Source organism: Colletotrichum navitas (genome assembly GCF_030913465.1).
Source record: "Colletotrichum navitas strain CBS 125086 chromosome Unknown LY79scaffold_12, whole genome shotgun sequence".
Lineage (NCBI taxonomy): Eukaryota > Fungi > Ascomycota > Sordariomycetes > Glomerellales > Glomerellaceae > Colletotrichum > Colletotrichum navitas.
The window spans coordinates 673,559-699,877 of record NW_026850558.1 but is presented as its reverse complement, the minus strand read 5'-3'; the positions used below and the strand labels follow the sequence as shown (position 1 = coordinate 699,877).

General features: G+C 56.0%; 10 protein-coding genes across 10 annotated transcripts; 4 read left to right on the top strand and 6 right to left on the bottom strand.

The window, feature by feature from the left end:
* Nucleotides 1-80: 80 nt before the first annotated feature.
* Nucleotides 81-3,087, top strand: LY79DRAFT_588143 (uncharacterized protein; the record flags this gene model as incomplete). Its single annotated transcript, XM_060560877.1, has 2 exons — nt 81-84; nt 1,514-3,087. The coding sequence occupies 2 exons, from the start codon at nt 81-83 to the stop codon at nt 3,085-3,087; spliced, it is 1,578 nt and encodes a 525-aa protein (XP_060417358.1).
* Nucleotides 3,088-3,244: 157 nt separating this feature from the next.
* LY79DRAFT_588144 (JmjC domain-containing protein) lies at nt 3,245-4,975 on the bottom strand (the record flags this gene model as incomplete). The annotated part of the gene is made up of 1 exon (XM_060560878.1): nt 3,245-4,975. The coding sequence occupies one exon, from the start codon at nt 4,973-4,975 to the stop codon at nt 3,245-3,247; it is 1,731 nt and encodes a 576-aa protein (XP_060417357.1).
* A 248-nt stretch (nt 4,976-5,223) lies between these two features.
* Nucleotides 5,224-7,749, bottom strand: LY79DRAFT_544892 (WD domain-containing protein). The gene is made up of 5 exons (XM_060557141.1): nt 7,460-7,749; nt 6,899-7,378; nt 6,767-6,872; nt 5,678-6,708; nt 5,224-5,626 (listed from the first exon to the last, which is right to left on the bottom strand). Exons 1-5 carry the CDS (start codon nt 7,526-7,528, stop codon nt 5,351-5,353), a joined length of 1,962 nt encoding a protein of 653 aa, XP_060417356.1. The 5' UTR covers nt 7,529-7,749; the 3' UTR covers nt 5,224-5,350.
* Nucleotides 7,750-8,264: 515 nt separating this feature from the next.
* LY79DRAFT_588141 (chorismate mutase) lies at nt 8,265-9,139 on the top strand (the record flags this gene model as incomplete). The annotated part of the gene is made up of 2 exons (XM_060560876.1): nt 8,265-8,335; nt 8,410-9,139. The coding sequence occupies 2 exons, from the start codon at nt 8,265-8,267 to the stop codon at nt 9,137-9,139; spliced, it is 801 nt and encodes a 266-aa protein (XP_060417355.1).
* A 36-nt stretch (nt 9,140-9,175) lies between these two features.
* On the bottom strand, nt 9,176-10,535 carry LY79DRAFT_65552 (p21-C-terminal region-binding protein-domain-containing protein). Its single transcript, XM_060562669.1, has 2 exons — nt 10,029-10,535; nt 9,176-9,982 (listed from the first exon to the last, which is right to left on the bottom strand). Exons 1-2 carry the CDS (start codon nt 10,110-10,112, stop codon nt 9,212-9,214), a joined length of 855 nt encoding a protein of 284 aa, XP_060417354.1. The 5' UTR covers nt 10,113-10,535; the 3' UTR covers nt 9,176-9,211.
* A 2,859-nt stretch (nt 10,536-13,394) lies between these two features.
* Nucleotides 13,395-13,775, top strand: LY79DRAFT_667469 (uncharacterized protein; the record flags this gene model as incomplete). Its single annotated transcript, XM_060563383.1, has 1 exon — nt 13,395-13,775. One exon carries the CDS (start codon nt 13,395-13,397, stop codon nt 13,773-13,775), a length of 381 nt encoding a protein of 126 aa, XP_060417353.1.
* Nucleotides 13,776-13,910: 135 nt separating this feature from the next.
* LY79DRAFT_509640 (uncharacterized protein) lies at nt 13,911-15,731 on the bottom strand (the record flags this gene model as incomplete). Its single annotated transcript, XM_060554077.1, has 3 exons — nt 13,911-15,083; nt 15,137-15,171; nt 15,230-15,731. The coding sequence occupies 3 exons, from the start codon at nt 15,729-15,731 to the stop codon at nt 13,911-13,913; spliced, it is 1,710 nt and encodes a 569-aa protein (XP_060417352.1).
* Nucleotides 15,732-16,694: 963 nt separating this feature from the next.
* LY79DRAFT_65479 (signalosome subunit) lies at nt 16,695-18,519 on the top strand. The gene is made up of 2 exons (XM_060562657.1): nt 16,695-17,204; nt 17,261-18,519. The coding sequence occupies exons 1-2, from the start codon at nt 16,928-16,930 to the stop codon at nt 18,226-18,228; spliced, it is 1,245 nt and encodes a 414-aa protein (XP_060417351.1). The 5' UTR covers nt 16,695-16,927; the 3' UTR covers nt 18,229-18,519.
* Nucleotides 18,520-18,810: 291 nt separating this feature from the next.
* LY79DRAFT_588136 (alcohol dehydrogenase GroES-like domain-containing protein) lies at nt 18,811-20,216 on the bottom strand (the record flags this gene model as incomplete). The annotated part of the gene is made up of 2 exons (XM_060560875.1): nt 18,811-19,962; nt 20,106-20,216. 2 exons carry the CDS (start codon nt 20,214-20,216, stop codon nt 18,811-18,813), a joined length of 1,263 nt encoding a protein of 420 aa, XP_060417350.1.
* A 4,060-nt stretch (nt 20,217-24,276) lies between these two features.
* LY79DRAFT_65427 (uncharacterized protein) lies at nt 24,277-25,039 on the bottom strand. Its single transcript, XM_060562641.1, has one exon. It carries the CDS (start codon nt 24,975-24,977, stop codon nt 24,516-24,518), a length of 462 nt encoding a protein of 153 aa, XP_060417349.1. The 5' UTR covers nt 24,978-25,039; the 3' UTR covers nt 24,277-24,515.
* Between the last annotated feature and the right edge of the window lie 1,280 nt (nt 25,040-26,319).

Genomic DNA, 26,319 nt, shown 5'->3' with positions numbered 1-26,319 from the left:
CAGCAAAGGGCTGAAAATCCCCCCCTTGGCCGCCATCAAGACGAATCAGTCAGATAGCCAGTCAGCCAGTCTTCGGTTACATGGGTAGGTACGAATCGCGAATACATCAACACCAAATGAGTTTGTGATGGATGGTTTCTCTAACAGGATGAGGTACACTTCTTTTCAAAGACTAGTAGTGCCTTGGAAGCAGCCAGCTTTCTCCAAACCAGGTTGCCTGAGTGTTACCGCATGCGTGGTTCGGCCACAAGACCAGTAAACACTCAGCAACCCCGACGGCTGGCCGGGAAGCGACAACCTTTCCATCCCATTTTTTTCTCTCCTGGCGATGCGGTGCATGCACGTCTGACAGATTTGCAGCTAGGGATTCCGTAACAAAGTTTCGATGGCTGGCCCGATCAGGAATCCCCGTGGCCTTGGGTTTCCCGGTCGGATCAGCTGCTGGCTTGGTGAATCCATACCAATGTCAGCGACTGGTGTCTTGGAACAGCTAGCGATAGGTTAGTGGTCTCTAGGGCGATGATACATTGTTTACAATAGGACCGGACAACCCTATTCCCTCGCCCCACACTGCGGGAGGGAGAGTTCACGAAGGATGAGGCGCCAGTTTTGAGGGGAGGGGAACCTTTGGCACGCACCCCCCTCCGTTCGTCATTCGGGGCATTTCTACCGAAGGTAGGTGGTTAACAGTGGTGTCTTGGGTTCTGCCACTTGCCGTCATCCTTGCGGTCTTGCCTCACACCTCGGCTTACACACGGCGTGTCGGCTTCGAAGGTTTGCTGTCTGCTAGGGATGGCCAACCATTGATACAATCGACATGCATATGTTTGTTGTTTGAGATATGAGAGCTCCTCTTGTGCTCAGTCTAATGGCCTTTGTTACTGTCACCAGCCTGACTGCATCATAACCCTATCACCCGCCGGAATTGACTCCAAGAGCTTTGCTATGAAATGATTGTTTAGTGACGTCGGTTGGGTGTTCCCTCAAGGAGTGACGGTAACAACCGCTAGGACGGAGGCTGCTTACGTACTCCAACCACTGCAGGTTACCCCAGGGCCCATCCAACAACCTCCCAGCATTCTTGCCGCGTGGTCCTGCGCTGCTCCTACCTGCCTGTCATCCTGCCTGTCATCCGGCCAGCAGGGGAGAGCGTTTAACGATTCTGGGGAACCCTCCGCGATCGCAGCCACCAACCACTGTCCACCAACCATCAATCACACCGACCACCGAACATTCAAGGCCTCTTCGTTCAACCACCTCCGTTTTTACGTCGGAACCTGCCCTCCGCCTCCGTGCCGCCGTTTTGAATTTGGTGTGTGGCGGATGCGCGATTCGCAAGGAAGGACTGCATCCACGCCTGCGGGACAACACCACACGCCTATCGGGGTCCGACATCGTCCCCTGAACCGTCATCGACAGCCCTCCTACTACGGTTCCAAACATGGATGAGTCGTCACTGATCAAGGTATTGATTCCTTCGTGGGCACGTCGCGTACGGACATCCTTCTGACAGTTCTTCGCCAGGCGCACGATCACGCCAGAGCCGCCTCCAACGCAACGCATCAGTCCGAGACCACAGTCGCCATCAACGAACATGCGCTCGCTGCCGGCGAGTTCGCCAACGCTGCTCGCGTGACCACGAGTATTGAAGCACTTCGCACACTCAAACTTCTTGAGGAGCACCATCAGCGTCTCTCTGAGCTCCTTAAAGTACCTTTCGACCGCCGCGCGAGCCAGGCCACCGATGTCATCGACGAGAAGCAAGAATCACAAGCTTCCGACGCAAGCGATGTATCCTCCCCCGAATACGCGAGATCGAAGGCAGGTTCAGCGCAGTCTGCGAGCAGCGCGGCCGCTACCGCGAAAACCGTACCGTCTCTTTCGCAGCAGCGTCGTTACCCCAGCCGTGAGATGACCTCGTCGATCGCAAGCAACCTCGCTTCCGCGCGTGGCATCCGATCGAGCAGAAACCGCGGCCAGCCGATTCCGCCGAGTGTCACGAACGACCAAGCCCCAGGGAACATGGAAGTTCAGACACGACGAGACGAATCGAGAGCCAAGATGCAAACTGTCCTCGACCAATCTGGCAAGCCAGGATGGATACCGCCAACAGGCAACCCCGAATCCTCGCGGAGAGAAGCCGAATCTAAAAAGCCGGAAGAAGCTGCATCGCCGCCCAGTGATGATGGATACTCCCGCTTCTACAGTACCTTTGGCAGTATCATTAACCGCCTCTCTGCACCACTGGCCTTCGCCGGTCTGCCTCTGATCACGGAAGAAACCCCCTCCACCCCGGAATCCCCCGAGACGTCGGAGCCATCACCGAACAAGCGTAACCGGCTCAAATCCCCTGCAGCTCCCGCCGAGCCGGACTTATCCAAAATCTACTCCCGCGCGACCCTCCGCGCTATATCAGCCAACAACCCCAATGACTCATTTTACGTCGTCCCGACGAGCGGGCACACTGTCTCGTACGCCAACATCCTCAACTTCGCAGACAAGGAGAAGCGCCGCCTCGAGGCCTCGCTCCACGGCGGAGACAGCTTCATCGACAACGACGACGACGATGATTTCGTCGATGCCCGCGAGACGCCTTCCGCACCCATGTCCCCCAGCACGAGGCGCCGTGTCGGTGGTAAGCCGTCCCGCTCAGAGCAGCACCTGTCCAACACCGTCGAGGAGCTGTACCTTGAGAACAAAGGGCTTAAGGACATGCTTGACAAGCTGAGCAAACGCCTACACGCCTTTGAGGCTACCGCGCAGAACTCGAGTCTCGCACTGGCGGAGAGCATTCGGCTAAGGCGACCTGGGTCGCCTACCTCTGCTACACTTGGTGGACCAGTATCGGCGAGTGGCGATGCCGTACTGCGAGTACGAAATAAAGAGTTGGAGGAGCAGATGGCCATGGCGATACAGCGCATGGAGGCGCTGGAGAAGGAGAACAGGAGCATGGCGCGGACGCTGGAGAAGTACCGTGAAAAGTGGGAGAAGCTCAAGGCCGGAGCCAAGGCGCGGCGTCAGGCGCAGGGGACGGCGGAGAGTGCCGAGGCAGATGAAGCGGCGGCGGCAATGGCGAGTGGGAGCTGATCCCGCCTGTTCTTTTCCATGACTGTGATGTGAGAGAAACAATACATGAAATATGATTGCGCTGATTGTGTGGCCATGCCATCTACGGCTGGGGTATCTGTTCTGGCACCGCGATGATGAAAAGAAAAGACAGAACGGTGCGGGGAGATGGCCCTCGTCACGCAGGAGATCGTCCTCCCGGCCCGACGTACTGGTCCCCGTTCCACCAGAAGCTCACGCTGAAGCTCACGCTCAGGCTGCGGACGTAGTGCCACCAGCCGATGGGGATATACAGTACGTCGCCGGCCTCGAGCACGCAGTCCCAGTGCCGCAACCCGCGGAACTCCTCGAGCTCGATGGCGTCGCGGCCCTCCGGGTCCGGGTCCCAGCCCTCCACGGCGCCGACGTCGAATGCGCTTGTATTGCTCATATCCACCTTCCTCCTCGTACCCTCCCCCTCTCCGACCCCCTTCACACCATGCTCGCCTGGCCCCTCGCCCCCTTCTTCGGCGAGAGCGTCGTCGTCGTCATCGTCATCGTCGACGCCTCGCGGGCACAAGGCTTCGGAATCGTGCGGCGCGTACAGCCTCACGTACTTGGCGCCGACGACCTGGCAGAGCAGGTTATGGTACCCGTCCGTGTGGAGCGGAGTGATGGTGCCCGCCGGGCCGAACCAGGCGTTCACTAGGGGCAGCTCGAGCTCCGGCTTGTCCGCGGACGGGCCGAGCGGGTGCGGCGGCGGGGCGGTGAAGCAGTGGTCCGGGGTGAGGATGTCGTTCCGGAGGTGGGGGAGCTGGGAGAAGAGCTCATGCTGGGCGAGGTACGTCGTCCCCGCCGTTCGTCCGTTGGCGCTCGCCTCGTCTTGGGCCGACGAAGGGGCCGGCGGGCCAGAAGACGAAGACGCAACGATGCGCGATAGCAACTCCCGGAACGGGACGAGTTCCTGTGTCCACCCCTCATCGACGTAGCTACGGCCTACCTCCACCGGGACGAGCCTTCGCCCGGCGTGCGTCCTCGAGAGGAGATACCCCGGCGAGCTCCACGGTCTCATGGAGAGCGCCGGCCAGCCCGTCAGCAGCGACGTCAGGACCAGCGGCTCCGGGCCGAGGTCCGCAGCCGGCGGGCTATCCAGGTAGGACTGGAACGCCGCCATGGACATACCGTCGATGACGCGGATCGGGCGCGTGACGGGCGGTGTGAAGGGTCGTGACGTCGGGAACGCGGCCGGCAGACGAGGCCTCGGCCCGGGCGCGAGTGTGCAGTCATCCTCGAGGCGGGTGAGCAGCTCGGAGATTGTCTTCCTCCCGCGGGCGACGCCCGCTCCACCGGCGAGCACGAGGGCCCTGTCGAGTACCGCGATTAACTCGTCCAGCAGCTTCTCGTCGCCGTCCACCTCGCCGTCGCCGCCGCCGCCGGCCGTCCTCTGCCACTCCCTCAAGAACACGAGACACGAGAACTTCAGCAGGCTCAAGTCAGTGTACAGCTGCCTCCAGCAGTACGGCAGATCCGCGTACACGAAATTGTAGAACCGACGGTACGTCCTCTCGATTTCCCCGTCTAGGCGGCGGAGGAGACGGACGCCGTCCTGTGGCGAGGGTGCGTCTTCCGACGCGTGCACTGTCAAGACGTCGAGCGCCAGATCCTCGAGCGATTTGAGGACCTCTGGGCCTAGGGGCTTAAGGCCGTAATTTTCATCCTCTGGAAGCTGCTGTTGTACGAGGTTCCTGGGAAGGGCATTGAGATGGTGGTGAGCGTCCGTGTGTATCGAGGCCGTTGCCCTGACGCATTCTTCGGTGAACGCGGGGTCGTCTAGGCCGGGCATTTTATTTGACGGCGGCCTGGGGGCTTCACCTGTCACCTTTGACGTGCCGGCGTCCTGTTCTGACGGGCTGTGGCTCCCCGTAGCCATGTGTAGTTGGGGTGTAGTGTGATTGAATACCTGTTTGTAAGTGGCGAGGTAGACTCTCGTTCAAGTGATTGGCAAAAAGTTGGAGTCGCCAGGTGGGGCCGCTTCGTCTGATGGTTACCGCCCATGTGAGATTGGATGATAGCCGGGCAAGCAGCCGGTTGGTGATCAGTTGGGATGGAACAAGCTTATGTTTAGTAGCAATGTGAGAGAGGTCAGAATAGGAGCATCGTTCACTATCTGGTAGCGTGTTGAGGGCCAGAACACATTCACAGGCTTTGTTGACAGACTCGCCACAAACCTGACGCTCCTCTCAAACTTTGGCCTGTTGTCATAATCGCGTTGATTTGTTCTGTGCTGAAAAGGGTTCTGTATACTCTAACATGTCCATACTCCTATAATTCCATCCTGCCGCCCCTCGACCAGGTAGCCGTCCTTTACACGTACCCGCTCTACGATGGCGGGCGTCTTGCCCTCCTCGGCCTCGGAGATACCCGCGCCACAGTCCCATTGGCGGCCTTCCACCTTATCGTACACTTTCACTACGTCCTCGCCGGCAGCGCTAACGATCCTCCGCTCGTCAAACATCATACTTGTAACGGCATTGTCATACGCGTAAGCATCATAGATGGATCCTGTACGGAGATCCCAAATCTATGAACGGTCAGCAGATGCGGTGAACACGGTTGAGAGCCCTTAACTCACTCTAATACTTCTGTCCATACTGCCAGTAACGAGATGGACGTCGTCGAATTGCAAACACGTCACGGGCCCCGTGTGTCCGACTAAGCTCCGATGGACCTGTCCGCTTCGCAAATCCCACAAGCGAACCATGCCATCAGCAGTACCGCATGCAAGAGCAGTCTCGAATACTTGAAGAGCTCCGATGAAGTCAGCCTGTTGTGCGGGCGCTCGATTTGTCTGCCTCCAGGAGCTCTCGCTGCCGAGGGATGCGGAAGCCTGTGCCGCCGCCCACATGACATCCAGAGTCTGGACGCAGCGGCCCTTCTCGAGATCCCACTGTCGCAGGGTCTTGTCTGCCGAGCCGGAAACGAGTATGTCGTTTCTGAAGTGGAGGGCCGTGATTTCGTCGACGTGGGATTGCAAGGTGTAAAGGTGACAGTCTCTCATGCTTCCTTCGGGAGGCTCAACGGGGCCGTCATCGGGATTTTCGAATGCAATACCGTCCTCGTCCTCGTCCCTTCCGTACTGGCTGCCGTGTGGGTCATAATGCGCCTTGCTCAAGTCCCAAAGTCGGATCGTAGCATCCATGCCTCCGGTGGCGAGGAAGTTGTCATCCACTTGCAGTGCGCGAACCGAAGCCGTGTGTCCGTCCAATGAGCCGATACATCGCCCAGCATTGAGATCCCATACTTTGATCGAGTCATCCATGGCCGACGTAACCATTGTTCCGAAAGGTGCGTCGAAATCGAGAGCCGTAATCGTGTCCTGGTGTGCGCGGATTTCCCTGATGGCGGTGCCGGCCTCAAAATGCTCGTGCAATATCGGCATTGACTTCCGGCGGACCACCCTCTTCTTAGCCTTAGACGCTGGCGTACCAGCAGGTGTGCCAGCTGCCGTTGGAAGTTTCTCGTAGACGGATTGTGACATGAACCCGGCTTCGTCCTGGTCGCCGGCCAGGTCTTCCTCGGTCTTGGTGGGTGTGTTTATCGCGACAGATTCGGCTTCGTCGACGAGATCTTGGGCCTCTTCCAGTCTGGCTTCGACGTCCATAACTAGCACGGGTCAGCATCATACAGGCCACAGGACGATCCCACGTGGTTCTGCGCTCACGGTCATGTTCCAGTAGTGTCTCGTCCTGCTCCAGATTTGCGAGCCTGTCGAGGATGATGCGTCGCATGCCATGCAGATTGGCAATCTTGTTGTCAATATCGCGAATCTCGCTGCTTGCCATATTTTGCGAACGCCCAGCATCTCTAACTCGTGCATCATCGAGGCCTTATCCTTCTTGAGGTTCTGCAGCGCCTGCGGTGTGCCGGGAATGTGCTCTGCATCCTCCAGCAGCTTCCTACCTCTCGATATCCGTCGTCGATGCTTTCTGCCCTCTTCGGTCAGGTCGGGAAAGCTTGCCTTGAAGCCTTGGAATAGGGAGTAAGAGTTGTCACCGTCGGGGATGTTGGCCAGCAACTCGTCGGGCAAGTAGGTCAGGGCGCGATGCTGGATCTCGTTCGTGGACAGCTTGGAGCGGACCATGTCTGTAGGCGTTGTCTTAGCCATGGAGAACATGCTGCGCTGGATGGTCGGCCGGCGCAGCTGCTTGTGGACTTCGGCCAGGGCGCCATGATAATGGTGGTGATGATTGGTGTTCCCTTGATCGGAGAGAGGTGCTATCAATTGGCTTGCTGTCGTGGTGACCTTGCGCCCAAAGGCCTCGATGCCACGCGTCTACGAGCAACGCAGTCTAGTCAGTCTCCGGGTCACGATGGAAAGCAACAGCAGGTCACGCGAGTGGCGAGCGTGACTTACTGACAGGACCGACTGATCGTCTCCGGCATCGTCGTGAAAGCCATACTGGTCGTTATCCGAGGCGGCCATGCGTACGTACGTATGTTTCTTCGGTTCGATACGCGCGACGACGAGTAGCACAAGGGGGGACGGGGAGGAGGACCGGGGAGAAAGGAGAGAAAATCGAAGCTTACAATGGTGGAACAGCTCCAGGTTGTGCTTCGACAAGGTCAAGTTTTGTTTGTCTCGGTAGAGAATCAGATACGTATCCACACCTCACTGACCCCGGCAAGGGCCCCGGTTGGGGTCAGTATGTACTGCACTTGTGTCTGGGTGATGCGCTAAAAAAAAACCCGACAACTCCCTGCACGCCGGCACGTCGCACGCCATGAGCACGGGAACACAATGGCAAAGAAAGTGCGAGACCGCTTCGGTGCGTGCCTCTACAAAAGATGGTAGGGCCCACTGATTGTGCCCGCTGGAGCCATCCCGCCGTATACCTACTACCTTAGGGACCTAGGTTTAGTGTAGTATACATGCAGGTCCAGCGCACGATATTACCGGTAGTAGTAGCCTTGCGGCGTAATAGTCGGAACTTTCCCCTCCCCCCTTTTTACTTCTCCCACTGAACTGGAGCGTCATCGGCCTCGGCTGCAGCGTCTCTCCTCCCACCCCCATAGTTTTCGTCACTCGACGACATACCTACACCATTTCCCGAATGCGTATGTCCCTCCAGCCAGAGGCCCAATCCCTTGTTTCGCACCAGATCAACTCTCAAGGTCAGGTCTACGATTCCCCGTTGGTCTATCAATCGATTGATGACGAAATGGACTCTCTCATCGACTTATCGGACCCATCCAAGGCCTTGGATTTGTCCCGCATTCGATACCAGCTGATGTTAGTCGCTCCTTTCCAAGACATTCAAAGTGTTTACGTCCCGACAAAACCCACTGACAACAATGCGCAACTAGCCGTTTGGAGGACACTATTACCTTTCATCTGATCGAGCGAGCACAGTTCCCGCGCAACCAAACGATTTACGTGCCCGGCGCACTCGACATCCCCAATAGCGACCTGAGCTTCATGGACTGGTACCTACGCGAACAGGAGAAGCTGCAGTCCATTATCCGCCGCTATGACTCGCCAGACGAGTATCCCTTCTTCCCCGAGGCAGTCCAAAAGCAGATTCTCAAGCCATTGCACTACCCGCGCATCCTGCACCCCAACGACGTCAACGTCAATAGCAAGATCAAGGACTTCTACGTCGACAAGCTCCTCCCCGCCCTCTGCCCCGATTTCGGCCACGAAGACCGAGGCGAGTCCCAGGAGAACTACGGCTCCTCCGCCACTTGCGATATTGCTTGCCTGCAGGCCCTGTCGCGCAGGATACACTTTGGAAAGTTCGTCGCCGAATCCAAGTTCCAGTCGGACCCGGAAAAGTACACCAAGCTCATCAAGGGTGAGGACCGCGAGGGCATCGCCGACGCCATCACCAACGCCGCCGTCGAAAAGAAGGTTCTCGAGCGCCTCCGCCTCAAGGTGCTTACCTACGGCACCGACCCTTCTATCGGAGCCGGCCCCGAGAACCAGGCCAAGATTGACGCCGACGCCGTGGTCGCCATGTACAAAGACTTTGTGATACCCTTGACCAAGGAAGTCGAGGTCGAGTATCTTATGCAAAGACTAGAGCCAGTAGAGTAGACTTAAGAGGAGAACAGAAATATGAAGGAGAAGAAGAGGAAAATTGCTCAAAATGATGCATCGTTATTGATTCTATTGAGGCGGGCTCAAGTACTGCTCTACCGCCTTGACCGCGCCCTCCCACTTGCCGGCCTCGATCAGGATCAGGTAGCCGTGCGACTTGACACCCATCTCCGAGAAAGCACGCTTGCTGTCCGCCACCGCCTTCTCCTCGTTGGTGAAATGGAACGAGCCGTGAGCCGTTGCGTGCTTCACAAACACCTCGTCCTCGGGATGGAAGTGCCACATGGAAGTGTCGGCCTTGGCCTTCTTGCCCTTCCTCTCCGTCTCGGTGAGCGTCGACTCGATCTCCTGGTACGCCTTTGAGAGGATCAGGTAGTGCGAGAACTCGTAGGGCTCCTTGTCCTCGACGGCGGCCTCGATCTCGTCGATCAGCATGCGGTACATGGGCGGCGCGATCTCGGAGGGCATGTTGATGAGCCTCTCGGAGATGATGAGGCCGACCTGGGCGCCGCTGTTGATGATCTGGGGGATCGGGGCCAGGGCGTCGTTGGTCTGGGCCTTTTCGACGATGTACTTGGCGAGCTCCGCCATCTCGGGCTTCTGGCTGTGCTCCTTGATGTTAAGCGCCGTCATGAGGGCGTAAGCATCGTTCTCCTTGCCGTCGACCTTGACGGTCGACCCGATTGTGGGTTGCGACAGGATGAGATCTGCGAGGCCTGAGATGTTGAAGAGCGTGGAGTCGACGTCCAGCAGTTGGCGCAGGAGCGTCTTGGTGCCCTGGAAGTCGATCTCGGGGTCAAAGTTAAACCACTCAAAGTCGACATTGACGACATCAAAGTCCTGGACTGTGTGAGCGAGGCGTGATGGAAGACGGGCGTTTTCTAACCCTCACCTCATCGTCAGAGCTGTCGTCGGCCATCTTCACATCCTCGGCCGGCTTAGCCTCGTCTCTTTCTCTCTTTTTGCCCATTTTGAGTCTGGTTATAACGCTGATGGTTCAAAGCCTGGTCTCGGGGTTTCAGGATATCATAAAGCGTTATATCTTTACAAACAAGCCCGCCGAGTGAGACAGTCACTATTACCAGTGCCGCCTGCCGGACCCCATCGGTGAGGAGGAATTTTTTGGTGGGGCGGTGCCCCTCACTAAACTCTTTCTGGACAGAGACGCGGCCCGGGCTTATCGATAAGATCGCTGCGGGTGTCCGGTCCTCGAGTGGATCTCCGATTCCCGTCTCCCGACGACGCCTTCTAATCCTGTACCGCCCACTGCATCAGTGTCCTGCCTAGGGCAGAGCGTAGTCTCACTTGCTACAATTTTATCTCGTCGAAAATTTCCTCAAACCTATTGGAAGCAGAAAGCCAGGAACACATCAGCTTCCATTCTCTCACGGCGTCTGCCTCCATCTCGAAATCGCAGAACTGTTCGTGGCCTACGGAGTATATATACCGAAGTGCTGCTACTTTGTTGCCTCACGTGTGTCCGACACGTCATCCTGGTAGTATCCAGGTATCCACCAAAGGACGGTTAGTCACCTGGCCCGTTTTTCTTACAAAAATGTAGAAGTTTAATGTGTCAACGGTGTCTACGTGAGTTGCACACAAAGCCAAGAGTTACTTTCTCAACTGGCCATCACGATTGGGCTATGGTGAGTTGGAGAATGGAGCTAGGTTCTCAAGGCCCGACCTCATGCCCGTTTTCATCATCCTATCTATCAAAACTGAGGTATCAGTTTGCCACAGCGGCGTCTCAGTGAGCAATGTAACGGAAACAAGTGTGTGCTTGTTATCAGCGCAAAAGCGGATTCGCCCAGGCTTAAATGGATGTATTATATCATACCCCCCATTCCTTACAAGCCCTTAACCATTTTCTCGTCGGCCTTCTCACTGGGTACTGCGGCGCCAGCCTCCTCCAAGGCACTGGTACTTTTGGTCACAGCCCACACCGTCTCCAACACAAGAACCAACTGCTGAGGCCCCAGTTCATGGCAAGCTGCGCCATAGCACTCGTATGTGTTGATCCTCCAGGCCATGGCGCCCATGAGAAACGCAGCCCTCTACGTGCAGTTGGACTTTGTACCCATGAGCCAGTAGCAGTACGACTGGAACAGCAAGTCGTGGGCGCCGTAGAAAATGTACAAGAATACGGGCTCCATCGAGATGTATCACTGGGCATATTCGATATCTTATACGAGACCTTGCGCGTGCCGTGCGTCCTGCATTCCTAGAAACGATATCCGCCGTCCCATCTGGCCATGCCGGTGACAAATAGGAGCACCTAGCCGAGGCGGGAGCGGCCGGGCCGCTCGAACATGAGCAGATCGATCAGGAGGCTGATGAGAAGGGCGCTAAACAACTGGGCCATCCAGTACAGCGCGCCTTTGAGGGAGCGGGTGCGGATGTTGAACGTCATGCCATTAATGCTGTTCTGCTGGTACGGGTAGAGCATGCTGGCGCAGAAGAAGGATGATACAGAAGGTGGCAATGGCACGCCCCTTTTGCGACTCGTGAACGTAGGTCGCCATAATAGCGCCCTGGATAATTCAGATACAGGAGGAGCTGATACCGAGGATCGCGCCGGTTTCAATGACGAAAGTGCCATTTGCTCTGTTTAGAGATTGCCTGGCTTACTTCCTCTGGAGGAATTGATCAAAAGGGATAGAGACGTTGTTTGGGCCCTGAAGGAGGCATAATTTAACTTAAGGTGGAAGTTGAGGGGCCTGCCACTGTACAGCGCGTACGTCCTGCCGTTAATAAGGATAGCAATCTTGGGCACGACAAGGGCGAGAATCAGGCCGCGATAACTGTGATGAGAAGGAGAGTGACGAATGGCGCATGCTGCGACGGTCGAGCCGACTTGACCAAAACCACCGAGGCCGGTCAGGGCATTGTAAATCTTACGTACGTCAGCGTTGTATTCCATACTGCCCCGTTTCGAGTATTACTAATGGAAGGAAAAGGCAAATGAAGCTGATGAGAATGGTTCTTTGACAGAAGTCAGCGATCGTGGTGCGTCCGGGAATTCCGACAGAGCTCATTGAGACCAGGAAAGGGAATACAGCCTCAAGAGCTAGTTCTATCCTCTGTTCTTGACACCTTCGTCATCGATAACCTCGGGAGGAGTCTTATTAGGTACTTGGCGGGTTTTCTCCGTGCTCCTAGTGAAAGATGGTGTCACAGCATATGAAAACAAAGTCACCCACACGAGAAACGCCTATCACGAGTCCCTATTATCTGGGTCTTGGAAAGGTTGCTATGTTCCCTTTCTCTCTCTCTCCACACTATCTGTGGATTTAGAGGTATGTACTCAATCTCTTTATTAATTCCGTTCCGGGTACATGCCGTCTCTATCCACGCGCAAGAGGTGTTGTCGTCGATTTCCAGCACACCTCCTCAAAGCCGCCCTCTCAAACCTCAAGGCAAGCGAGAAACCCTCTACTGATCGCGACACGGGATCTATGGATCTAGAAGGCCTCACACGCGGCTCGTCATTACACAGATAAACAGGCTGCAAGGAGGGTGCCTACGTATCGTGCATGATAAACAAGCCTTCTAGCAAATATGTCCACCCTTCCCGCCTCGGCGGGCCGGCGGTTCTGCAGTCCGATATCAGTTTGTCTCCATCCGCGCTGTCGTCCAATTGTTTGGGACATCTCACATCCTCGGAACTGGACTGGTGGGTCCGGTATGCGGTTCTATTCGCTGACGGGCAACCGCTTATCAGCACTTCCTCTTTTCCTTGACGTTCGGGTTAATAAGGGGCGATGGCGGCGGATGATAGCATCCGCTGTTTTGTAAATGCTTAATGCGGGCATTGTCTTTGAGATAAAATGTGACTGTGATTTATGCATGCCAATAAGAATGGCAAACTTGGTACATAATCTGTGATGTAAAACAGGCCGCTGCCTGGGATGAGAGGGAGTTTAGAATCCCGTGCATTGACAGGGGAGATTGGGTCAATTTGATCCAGCCCATGAAAGAGTAGCACTCGCGGGTCAAATGAGTCTCCAAACACAATCGAACAAAAGCCACAATGGCCACGATGGGCTCCTTTGACGCGAAAGTCTTGTGCCAAAACACCACAAGAAGTTGCGAGCAGCTTCCAAGATCTTGCTACACCAGAAGAATAAAGTTAACAGGAATGACAACGACTACTAGTAGACACTCAGCTGCTATGCGCGGCAGAAAATCCATGATCAGACACAGGCAACACGACGGCCAGATCCCCACCATGTGCCAAGGTACAGAGACCACAATGTCATGCGGCCACGTCCTGCGGTCCCGCCTCAGAGAATGCGGCGCGGGCGCCCAGTGCAAGGGCGAGCGATGGCAGCCGGCCTTCATCAACGACAGCTGCGCGGCGTGCCACCGACCCCTCAACTACGGCCAGAACCACGTGCTCCACGAGGCAGAGCACGCCACCTTCATGATCGGCTACAGACGCGCCAAGGCCTGTGGAGACGAGGAAGGTATGCGCCGTCTCCGGCGCGCCATGCTCGAGCACACACGCTCGTCGCGGCAGAGGAACTTTGTCACGAGTCTGGTGAGGGAGGAAAGGTACGGTGACGTACTATGGCCGGGAGCAGGCGGGGGAGGCGACGCTCACTCTTCAGGTAACGAGGAGAACGGGCCGTAGTCTGATGGTGGACAAAGCTGAAATATTTTGCGATATGGGGTATAGATACAGACTCAGAATACCTCTCCAGATGGCCAGAAGAATGAAGAATCAACGCTGTGAAATACAATGACCTCTAAAAAATTGAGCTTACCATCACCACGGCCCCGAATACTGCGGAAGCCCGCCGGGCCGCATATCGCTTGGGCCCATGAACTGCGCAACATCCCAGGCAGACGGCATGTACGCCGCCTGGCTCGGAGACTCCTCCCGAAGCTGCCCCGTGTTGGCCTGCTGTGCCTGGACCTCCTTCTTCGCCTGGTTAAACTCCTTGACCCGAGCGGTGCCTAACTTGCCGGCTCGCCTCTTGTCAGTGGGACAGCGGAGCAAGGGCACCTGTATTACGGCGGAGAAGATGTCTCTGACCTTCTGCTCCGGCTGGTTGTGCCGCTTTGCAACCTCGGCAAAGGGGAAGACGCTGAAGCAGGTGTCGGCGACGTCGACGATAATGTGTTTCGTTGTGAGCTGCGTGTCGGGGATTCTAGCCGTTTGTGGCTTCACGTTTCCCGTCGCTACTTTAATCGCTTTCGCTGGTGGCTGCTGCGTGGTATATGCCTGCGTCTGCGGCATGGGCGACACAGATCCGAAATGATACATGTTGCCGCCTACCTGGTGTGTAGGAATTCCATGGGGCATATGTGATTGCTGCGGTGGGACGGCAAACGGACCGGTAGCACCGGGCATCAGAGGTTGCTGAAGTAGTGGACCGTACATGGCTCCAGCCATCGCAGTATGGTAAGGATTGACTCCTAGGAGGTGAGCCCATGGCTGTTGAATGGCGGATGACGGAACCGAGGTCTGATTTAGCGACTGCGCTTTTTGGGCGGATGGGAGGGTCGTGGCAGCAGTCATGTTGGCAGCTTGCTGCCTCATCTTCGCTTCTATACACTGCCGGCATGGGCCCTTCGCCCCCGACGCAGGACGCCCACGACAGGAACCGGCCTGAGTCTCGGATGCGCCATAATAAGGTCCGACCTGGGCAGCCAAAACCACAGGGCTTGAAGAAGAAGTATAATGGTGAGTGTGAGGTTGGAATTGACTGATGGTGGTCTTCGAACACACGGCGCTTGTATGGTGACGTGGAGAAGCAGACGCAGCATGCTTCGGCTCAGTGTCAGTACAAAAGTGACCCGGAGTCGGCTCCAGAGTGGTTGGCTGCTGCGATGTAACCATTGCACCTGACACTGGTACTGCGTTGATAGCAGCTGTGGCCTCTCCAGAATCAGTGACGCCGGCTGGCGATGGAGCCGTATGGGCAGGCACCATGTCCTTTGTAGTCTCAGCGTGATTCTGCATCTCTGGCTGTACTTGACTTGGCGTACCTTGATCTCTCGTTGCTGGTGACTGATACGCATGGCTTGTGGTATCGGTCGGCTGAACCAGTCCGGGCCATCCAGCAACTGGCGCGACGCTACTATTCAGGTGCCCATTTGCAGACTCATGAGCGTTATCAGTCCGAAGCATGGGAGGTAAGATGTTCTCTGGGAGTGTTTTGGGTGACACGGGCGGGGAGCTCTGTGGGCCGGTACGCGGTGCGGTCCAAAACGTCTCCTGATAGCCAGACCTTTCCGGAGTCGGCACGGAACATCCTCGCATCGGGTCTGTGTCCGGCATGTGAGTCGCGGGGGTGGGGGCGACCATACCGGTGCTCCCCCGTCTTTCCGGCTGCGCAATCGGCTTGGCAGGCTGAGGTGGCTCATGGCTACATAGTGCAGGCGGCCTCATGTGCGGCGAGCTTGCGATCGACTGCGGAGCGGCCTGATGACAGTCGATCCGCCTCTTTTTGACAGGGTTGGAAGACACGAATTGAACATCGTCATCCTCGCGTTTCGCTGGTGTGACAGGTTGGGGGTATGATGTGGGGATTGCTGGTAATGCTGGAGGAAACATGCCAAAGTGATGATTAGAGCTCTCCATGTCGATGGGATTAGGAAGAGGAAGTGTGACGGTGTCTCCAGATTGCGGGAGCGGCAGCGGCAGCGGATACAGCATCGAGGAGACTGAGAGACACGGCTAGCTGACAGGGACGACCAAGCATCCATATTTGAACCCTGTCCCCAATTACTTAGGTAACAATAGCCTCGCTGAGTATGCAGCGTACATGTTGGAATAACGGGGACACTGGGCACGGCAGCGGTACCAAACCATGAACATAAAAGAGAGAAGTCGAGAGAAGGGCGCTAATGTGTTGCACTGTCTGTCTTTCAACGGTTTCTTTGGTTAGCCTGGCAGGAAAAAGAGACCGGATTCACAACGTCTTTCCCACTGTGACAAGCACCTCGAATGCCACTTCTCCTCTCTACCAAGACGCAGATTGCCCCTTGGCAGGGAAGCTGCATGAGATACCAGGGGTGAACGCCCCAGTCGTGCAGCCGCCCACTCGCCTACCCATAAATCCCGGCCAGTATTGAAAGATACATTCGGTTGTTGATTGTCTGCAGCACGTGCAAAATTACTGGGAGGGCCTCTGAACAGAAACAGTTGGTCCCGTGTGCAGTATCTGTCACTTTCAAGCCATCTCGGATAACTAAGACCTTTATCACAATGAGTAAGAGTGACTGTGCAGTATACAGAGAGGATAAATCTGGGGGTGTATGCAAAACATTGGAACGAAGCGATGTTCTTATGCCAGCATAGAATCAATAGATAACGGATTCAAACTAAGCTACCTAGATAGGTAGAGAGAGAGAGAGAGAGAGAGAGAGAGGGGGGGGGGGGGGGAGAGAAAGAGCCAATGGGGAGCTTGGCTCCTTATTATCTCCAAACAAACGTGATTGGTCAGGCTACGCAGCCAATGGAGGAAATGGTGGCTTGCCCGTTATCTGAGCCTCTTCATCAGCCTCAATCTTATTTCCAGGACAGGCCCAGTAGCTCCTACCTGTACGTTCCATTGACATCCCCACATCGCGGGGCAGCCTTCAGGCAGCTTCACCCCATTTCCGACTCCAATCTGCCTTGATAACGACGAGCAAACGACGACAGATGCCCACGGAAACGACAAAGTTTATTTGCTCACAACAAACAATCACTTATTCTTCGTCTTCTTCTCGCATGGTCTCGAAATCCGGGTAGGCCAACCGACAGTCCCGGCGACGGCCAGAGCAACGCCGAACATGGCAGCCTCCAGCGTCAACCCGCTCATGTCGAGCCAGAAGTCCTCGGAACTCCAGGCTGTCCTCCACCCCCTTGTACTTCTCACCATCTCCGATTACATTACTCGCCATACCCTGCGCTCGCAGCCAGGTCCCATTGTCGGCGCCCTGCTTGGCCAACAGAACGGTCGGGAGATTACCATCGAGCATGCGTTTGACTGCCACACGAAGCAAGCACCAGAGGTCGAAGGCGGCTACCTGCTGGACTCTGAGCGCTTCACGGCGAGGCTAGAACAGAGTAGGTGCATATTTTCTGTCTTGGCGTTTGTACAGACACGCTGATAGCCTCCAAAGTGAAGACAGTCCACAAAGACCGCAGCCTCGACCTCGTTGGCTGGTACACCCTCCTCGCCACTGATGGCCCGACGCCCACCATTCTCCCGATTCACCACCAGATCCTCTCCGATTTTAATGAGTCTGCGCTGCTCCTAGGCTTCCACCCAAAGGAAGTTTTTAGCCATACCGTTGGTGGCAAGTTGCCCATGTCCATCTATGAATCAAACTACGAGGTCGACGACCCGCGCGCAGCCGAGGCCGATGGCGAGGACAAGAAGATGGACGACGGCGAGTCCAAGCTCAAGCTCCGCTTCCGCGAGCTACCCTATACGGTCGAGACAGGCGAAGCCGAGATGATCAGCATGGACCACGTCGCCCGCGGCGCTGGCAATGCCACCGCCATCGAGTCCTCCAAAGAAACCTCGGCCAAGCCCAAGGTCCAGCTAGTTGAGACGGGAGGAAAACGCCGCGTCGTCGTGGCGGACGAGTCGGGTGAAGAGAGTATCGCCGAGGCTCAGCTGTCGCCAGAGGAGGAGGAGATGGTTGCCGCCTTGACGGCCAAAGCGAACGCCGTCAAGATGCTGCAGGGCCGCATCCGCCTCATTACCACCTACCTCGAGCACTTGCCGTCCGAATATCTCCCCGGCCTAGAGCAGTCCGCCGTCGCCTCCGCTGGCGGTGTGCAGACGACACCCTCGCACACGATCCTTCGCCAGATTCAGGCCCTCGTCAACCGACTAGACCTCGTTGTTCCCTCTGACGTGGACGCCTTCGAGAAGGAGGTGCTCTGCGAGGAGAACGATGTGGCCATTACATCGCGTCTTAATGACCTTATGCAGAGCATCAGCGGCATGCGGGACCTGGGCAAGAAGTTCGGTATCGCTGAGACCGCCCGAAGTCGGACTCGCGGAGCAGCGCCGGCTGATTTTACGGCTTACGGTCCTTCCAGCTTCAATCTCCCGGGCGCAGGCGACATCATGATGTAAAGTGCGGCATTCGAACAGCGATTGCGTCCAAAACGTCAATGCGCATCATTGACCGCTTGGGTGTGGGGGGGTTGTTATCATGGAGAGGCGTTTAGGGGACGATAATGTAGACATGACTATACGTACGAGGAGCCAGCCTATAAAACTAAAGGCCGGCTCCAACGAATTGAATCATTTTCGATCCATTGGACAGCATCCGTCTCTTCAGCAGTTCGTTCTTTTCATGGCAATGGAGCCAATCAGAAAAAAAGATTTCAACTTGTTGCTTCAATATCCTACGTTTTCAATTTCCAAGCTATCCCTTGAGCCTGAATACCGAGCCTTTTCTTGCCTTGACATCCGAGGAAAAGACGATCTATAAGCACTTTCTGATCCTACTCACGCTCCCGTCGCAGTAACCAGCCCGGCTGGCCAATTATTAAACCCATTTACTCATAGCTAGGATAGTTCCAATTCGAGAAACCCTGAGAAGCGCCATAAAAGAAGAGAAAGGAAGAGTCTAATGTGGTATCAGTCATCAGGTTCCGAGGGGGGGTTGCAGCGACAAGACGGTGGGCCCCGAAAGAAATGCACTCCTCCCGCTCAGGCCTCGATGACGACCTTGAGGACCAGCTTCCCCTCGTCGTCAAACGTCCGGCTCGCCAGCTCAAAGGCCTTGGAGGCGTTGTGGAGGCCCTTGAACCGGTGGGTGACCATGTCGTCCAGACAGGGGAGGCCGCTGTTGCCCTTGGCACAGAGGAGGCGGACGCCCGTCGGGTAGGTGTTGGCATACCGGAAGATACCGAGGATGTCGATCTCCCTCAGGTGTGCGACGGACAGTGGGAGCGTCTGGGTGGGCGTACCCATGCCAACCATGATGACTTTACCGCCGGGCCTGGTGGCGTATAGGCTCGTCTGCATGCACACCTCCTTCCCGGTGCACTCGAACGTGACGTCGACCCCATCGTTCTCGCCATCCATCTCGACCTCTTCTGGGACCCTGGTGAGGGCGAGGATCTCTGCGGCCAACGACTTGGCGCCGTCGAACTTGCTCTGGACACTCTGGACCGAGAAGATGCTGGCGGGCGTCATCACTCCCGGGTCAGCCGGTGTCGACGTGCCCGAGTTGCTGTTGACGACATGGCCGTGGGTAGCAAAGCCCTTCTCAACTGCGTAGTTGACCCGGCCGGCATCGATGTCGGTGATGGTGACTTGTGCACAGCCAGCCTGGCGAGCCATTGCTGCGGTCAGAAGGCCGACGGTTCCTGCTCCGATGACCAATGCCGTGGATCCCGGTTCGGGCGTGGCCCTGTTGACAGCGTGTATCGCTACAGAAAGGGGCTCGAGAAGCGCGGCTGCTTCGTAAGAGACGTGGTCTGGGATCTTGTGGCACCATGCCGCTGGGTGATTGATGCGTTCCTGCAGGGTACCTTGATAATGAGGGACGCTTTTGGCGCTGGACCTGAATCTCATCTTCTTGCAAAGATTGTACCTGCCCTTGCGGCAGATGGTGCATTGGCCGCATGGGACGCCAACCTCGAGCGCGACCCTGTCCCCCAGCCTGAAGCCTGTGACCTGGGGTCCGATGGCGACGACTTCGCCCGAGGACTCATGGCCCAGAGAAAGCGGATGGCAGGCGCAGAGGTCTCCGTTGGCGAACTTCTTGTAATAGCTGACGTCGGACCCGCAAATCCCGGTGCGCTTGATGGCAACCTGCAGCTCTCCAGCGCTTGGTTCTTCGATCGTTCTGGTTTCCTGTGGGCGTCGTTAGATTTAACAATGTCGTAAGCGGGGCGGAGGGACTCGAGGCAACGGGATGCAACGGGATCGACGTGGGGGATTGTGTAACAAAGCCCGCCTTCTCCACGTCACAACTCATACCAAGAAGCAGCACTTACCAATCGCAAATCCCTTGGGCCATGCAAGACAGAGGCAGTGACGGGAGAAGACCTTGACTTGTAGACGGGTAGATGCATTGGCGCAATCTCTCCCGTTGCAACTGGGGCCATGTCGAGGATAGATGACGCTGGCGACGTGGGGTGAAGCGTGGGATGTAGGGTTGGTGAGAGGTCAGGGTAGTGAAGGGGGCTTGTTCGAACTTCCTATTAGGGAGGGTTCGTTCAGCGGGATTGGTCAAGTGCCTGATGAGGGGTGCCGGCAGCAAAGGGTGATGAGGATAGCGAGGCGAGGGTTCTAGGTAACCAAGAGGGGGCCAACGCGGGGTGGCTCGTGGCTCGAGGACTGATAGGTTCACCTTGGATTGTTGGTTTTTGGGGGTAACAGGGACACGAGGATGGAGGGCAGGGTTCCTCGTGGGATGAGGACGGTATGGCTTGAGCTAAGATGATGGCCGTGGGGTGACGGTGGTGGGCAAGTGGATTTGTTACTTGAGAACTTGAGAGAAATGGCAAGATAACCGGAGGAGTAGATAATTGCGATAGAGAGTCAGGAGAGCTCTGGCTCAAGGTGTCGTAGCCCGCCACCCCTTAAGTAGCCTGGATGCTTGCTTGCCCGACTCGGGCCTCTCTTCCTGATATATGATGTCTATGGTGGTGTCAATCAGTGATTATCATATTGCAAGGGCCTTCTTGGGTCAACGGGCAGACGGGCAGGCGCCGCGGCCCCTGAGGATACCTATCAAAGAGGGCCATGAGGAGCAACGTTGGCCAAGTTCGCCCAACCAAACATCGACCACTTATCGGAGCCAAGCTAGCAGCTTCTTCGTACGTGTAATCTCGGGAAATCATATGCAAGAGACTCGGAGCGACGTAACTACCTCAACATCCGGCAGGACGACCCTTGACTGGTACCGGACGGACTCATGACGGAGGGAGGGATAGATGAAAGGGACTTTCAGCGGTACATGGTCCGGCAGGGAACAAGACTTGAGAAAGCATGTCGGGCTACGAGGTGCCCGCATTTGGGCAGCATATGTAGCACTCACTGGGCGTACTGGCGTGAGGGTATTGGTCGATGGCCGACGATGGGCTCGTGAAAAGGAGGTCGGATAGAAGTTACTTTTGGCCCTTTGCGGTGACTCGGCTGGGCCCCCTATTGAGCCAGTTCCGAATCTTTCGCGACATGGCATGGGAACCGACTACAGATTAAGGACTAGCGGCTCGTGATAAGATGGCCTGGATGGCATCAGTGCGGTGACAGGTATAGGTCATGCATGAGCCCCAACTTGATAGCCACGGTCTCATTGCCTTGGGTGCGTCCGATGCGGGTTGCGGTAACAAACTATGCCTGTCTCGGGTTACTAGTCGGTGGAGAGAGAGCAGGTATTGACAATGATTAATGGCAAGGAAATTTACACACTCTCCCCCCCTCGGTCTCGTTCTTTTTCTCGTCCCGATGGCAACAAGGCCACATGCAAGAGCTAGGATGACGGGCAAGGTAGAGACAGTTAGCTGAGGTATGGGTGGTTTGAGGTACCCGGGAGCAAGGGCCCGGAAAGGAATGGAGACGACAGGGATAGAGAGGAGAGGAGGGGGTGGATTGGAGAAGAGGAGGGGGAGAGGTCGCTGCAGCGGCGATGCATGCTCCAAGAGCCGGAGCGGATGGAGGGCGACACGAGAGGAAATGAGGAGGTGTGATGATGGACAAGGTTGGTGCCATGGGCAGTACAAGTACAGCCTTGGTCTGCTAAGGGGTTCTCGACGTGACAGAGATGCGGGCAATCGCTGATGAGTTGCGAGAGATGATGGGCAAAGAGCCCTTGATGAGGCAATGAATGCATTGGGTCAGCCCGGAGACGGAGAGGGCGAGTGTGTGAACGGGTATGAGGTAGTACCGTAGCAGCAAAGTAGATAGACGGTGAGAGAGGGCATCAAGGATAGGCTGGCAAGTGGGAAGGGACGATGCAGCCGGCCAAGGTGCCGCAGGATGCTTCCGATGGCGTAACGAGTCGTGGCTTTCTCTGAGCGCATCAATTTCTCCTTAATCAACGGGACTACCCAGTCCAGTTCCGCTCCGTTCACCGGAGGCCCCTAGGTTGTTGATAAGGGATAGATGAGACCCTTGACAGCTTTTGAGACGGGATAGTTTATGGGAGCGATGCCAAGAGTCATCCATCGCAGGCAATCGATCGAACGAGCGGCATGGACATGTTGAAAGACGGAAAACGAGGCGGTACGTCTGTTGCTGTAACACGGGGCCCGTTGTCGTTGGGTCGGAGAACTGAACAAAGTCTGAATAAGACGGTCGAAGGATGCGTGTCACCCAATGGGTTTGGATGGAAGGACCACAAGAGAGGTATTCCCTCTTGTCTCGCGTCTCCCTTGCGTGCTTGCTCGATTTCTTGCTTATTGAAACCCTGCCTGCCTGCCGTCTTTGCTATTGTTGAAGAAAAGGGCCGCTGATGGCCCGCTCAATCAATGCCTGCCTGCCGCTTGCTTGTTTTTCCGCTTTCGCGGAAGCTGCCCATGCCAGGGTGTAGCTAGCTGCCTGTCTGTGTACCTAGGTACCTAGAATTATATCCTGGTAGGTAGGTAGGTAGGTAAGTAGGTACGGAATACACACCTCTCCTTCTAACCAGTCAACCGCTTTCGCCCATCATACTTTCCATATCATATCACTCTCTTCTTTTCGAGCCGGGCTCCTCGATGTCCATTTCCTCCTGCTCGTCATAGATCCGGACAGCAAAGATCGGCCCATCTTGCCACGGGCTCAGATGAACATCCAAACTCTGACACGGGAGGAACCGGCGACCATGACAAATTGGACGCATTCCCCCCTCTCGCCTCTGCACATGAAGCTGCATGGCTTTTGCCGCCCTGCTTTGCCTCTTTTTTGCCAACCCTTGCTAACGGGCGGGCTGTCGACATTCTAGAATTGGAGATGCCATGCCGACCCCCCTGCCCCGTCTCAGGTACTCTGCCAACCGTTGATTGCGTTCGTCCGTTCTCTCCTTGTCGCCTCTCTTGGCTGACAACATCCAAACGATTGTGTTAGTTCATCACTTTGAGCTTGGAGATAGACCAGGCGAGATCTTCATTGCCGCGCATGTCATTTGCTTTTTCGGCCCTGGCACCGTGTTGATCAGAACCCGCAGTCTCCGGCACTGTTGCTGACGCTTGCTACCGGTACATGTGTGGCCCCGCTGCAATGGACACCCCTCAAGGTCCCTGTCGAGAACTGCTGCCCCTCCTGGGGTACCCCTTGCGACCCCAGCGAGAGCTTGGACCAAGAAGCCAAGGAATACGGATACCATGCCTATCTACCTACCTAATCTCCACCGAACGTTGGACACGGCGGAAGCTATGCCTCCTTCACCAACTTCGACCTTGCTTAAGCCGGCTCGAACACGATAGCAAGCCTTGTCTATATTTGCACATGGCTAATTTTTCTTGTCTTTTTTTGTCCTTTTTTCTTATTATTTTCTTTTTTTACCACTGCAGCATTACACCGGGATGGTTGAGGCAACGGTTCGTGACTACCGCCATCGGCCACGACGGCATCCAACTCCACCCCGTTTGTGTGTGCTGTTACGGCTGGCTTTCTCCAACGGATGAATGGATGGTGAACAGTATGCGGGTACACTGCATCTGCAACTCTGTTTTACCGGTAGGACAAGACAGCTCTGCACATGGCCATGCCAAGCTCAGACCACACTGCATCTCCCCCACCATAATAGGAGGCTTTCCCAAGCTGCTGCCACATACTGTTGCCAAATACCAGCCATCTAAACTACAAGGTGAGATAGGATGGTCCGTCTTGAGATAGGAGCCGCCACTCACATCCACGATTGCGCCGTTTGCTGAGTGGGAACACGGCAAGAAGGGGAACTGTAGCGACAGGCCGGAGATGCAGCCATCACTCCTTCCGCCCATCCTGACGACGAAGTTGGTCGGATCTGCAAATACGTGGTGCTGAAATGCAGCCGGACAGAGTCACTCGTCCTGAGCCGCTTTTCACGATGAATCTGTATGTCGAAGATCACCACCTTTCGTCAAGCCGCTTGGATGGGCGATAAAAACATGCGGCATCCCTGGTCTCTTGCTACAGTAGACGGAACATCTCCCACTCCAGGCGCTTGGGGAACTGCCATGGCATCGCTTTGTGACACGCAGTAGCGTCATGCGCGGCCTTGTTTTCAGTAACCACAGGATATGCGAGGCTCTTTATTCTAAACAGAACCGATGATCTCTCTCCTAGCCGCATCGCTCGGAGAACCTGAGCCGGGCGACCAATCCCTCGAAGTAGCAAGATCGACTTGTTTGGCGTCACCCGAAACGACTCATCGAGCACCCTGGTGTGGCTCTCATGAAAGCAATCAAGCAATTTCGACTGCGCGAGCTGTCTATTCATCATCTGCGACGGCCGCTCGGAAGCACGATCCTAGAGAAATTTGGAGATGAATGCCGTATTTGGAGAAGCCCTGCATCCTCGCTCAATCGGATCGCACAGAACCATTTCCGCCCACGGTTCTTGGTCCCTTGGAATATGAGGTGGAGTTTCTTGGGAAGCAATCCCAACCGCTCGCTTACTGTGGCCCTTCCTTCCGTAGTAGGGCACTTTGCTCGCTCAGCGAGATGCAGAGAACTAGCCGACGATGTCCTTCTGCCTCGCAGAAAAAAGTCGAGTGCACATGAGTTCAACATGCTGGAAGAACGGGAAATGGTCTCGCTTAGCTTCTCTGGCACTAGCACACGCCTCGCCGAGCTTGTCTTGGACGAGGAAGAAGTTGATCCTGCTGCTGTATTCAATGCTCTCGGATGAAGAAAAACCAGCACGTTCAACTGGTTAAGCGTGCAATCGAGAAGAGGCATTGGGCGGGGTCAACTCTGGCTGCTGGCAATGACAAAGCTGCGCGTAGGATTCGCTACATTAATAGTGTATTGTGTCTCTCCGAATTTCCCTACTCGCAGGCGGTCGGTCCGTTCAACACATCCTGGAGCCGGCTTACGATCTTATTTCGATTGCTCCATGCCAACAAGAAAGCGTAAGCTGAGTGGGAAGCCCGATGCGACCTCGCTGGTAAGCGTTCAGCGAGGGATCTATCGGATCTCTGGAATCGACTGAAACACATTCGCATCGCTCGCACAGACGCCAGATAGATTGAGTGAGGAAAGCTGGCTCATCTGGATGCTTGACAGGAATCACATTGCCACACATCGAGGGGGTTTCAAAGGGGAAAGCCACAAGCTGACAGCAAGCCCTACCGACCTCGCTGGAGAAGAACTACCGGCGTAGGATAACACTCAGTAGAGGAGCCGTGCCCTGATTACTTGCATCAGACGACCTGATCCAACGGCATTGGGAATGATGGTGATGAGAATGGGTGTCTGTACACGAAGCCGAAGTCGTCTCGGCCCCGAAAAACAAAGCCAAATCGGTCTGCCTGATAGCTTGATGCGTGCCTCTCAGGCAGGTGCATACTACCCCTCACCGGGCAAGCCGGAGGGCTGCCGCGATCTAACATTATACCCTGATCAACTCATGTTTCGATAGGTGATGTATCATATGGGAATCAGCGGGACCTGGGAAAACGCATCAAACAATAGCCGGGCAATGGGCCCAAAAGCAAACAAACGCAACCCGCCCGGCGCCGGAACCACCACTAGCAGCACGGAATGGATGGCACCTTTTGATCTGGCCCTCGTCCGCTATCGCGGTCCAATCTTCCCCTCCCGGCGCCTCCCAATCATCCAATTCGTCTTTCTGGGGGGGGAGGCATGTGAATCTTGCGTCCGTTGCATCGGGAGAAGTTTGGCATGTGCATTCAGCGACCGTCGTCTAACTGGCATCATTCAATCGGGCAAGGGAGATAGGTAGAGCTAGCCAAACGTGCCAGCGTCGCGAACCGCACAGCAGCTCTGCACTCGGCGATGCTTCCCCCCCCCTCCCTGCCACACCGCCAATGGACCCAGACAGCAGGTCAAATGGGCCGAAATGGTATTGGAGAGGCACAACAGCCCATGCGGTGCGACGCGGTCCGGTGCGGCACGGTACGGCGAGGAGACGTGACAACTCAGTTTGCAAAGCGCTGCGAGTGGGTGCCATTGGTGCAGTAGTGAGAGAGACAGCAACAGCAGCATAGATAAACCAAGATAGCAGTTATATGCATGGCGTACGTACATATGCCACTGCATGCTCAAGGCAAAAAGGCAA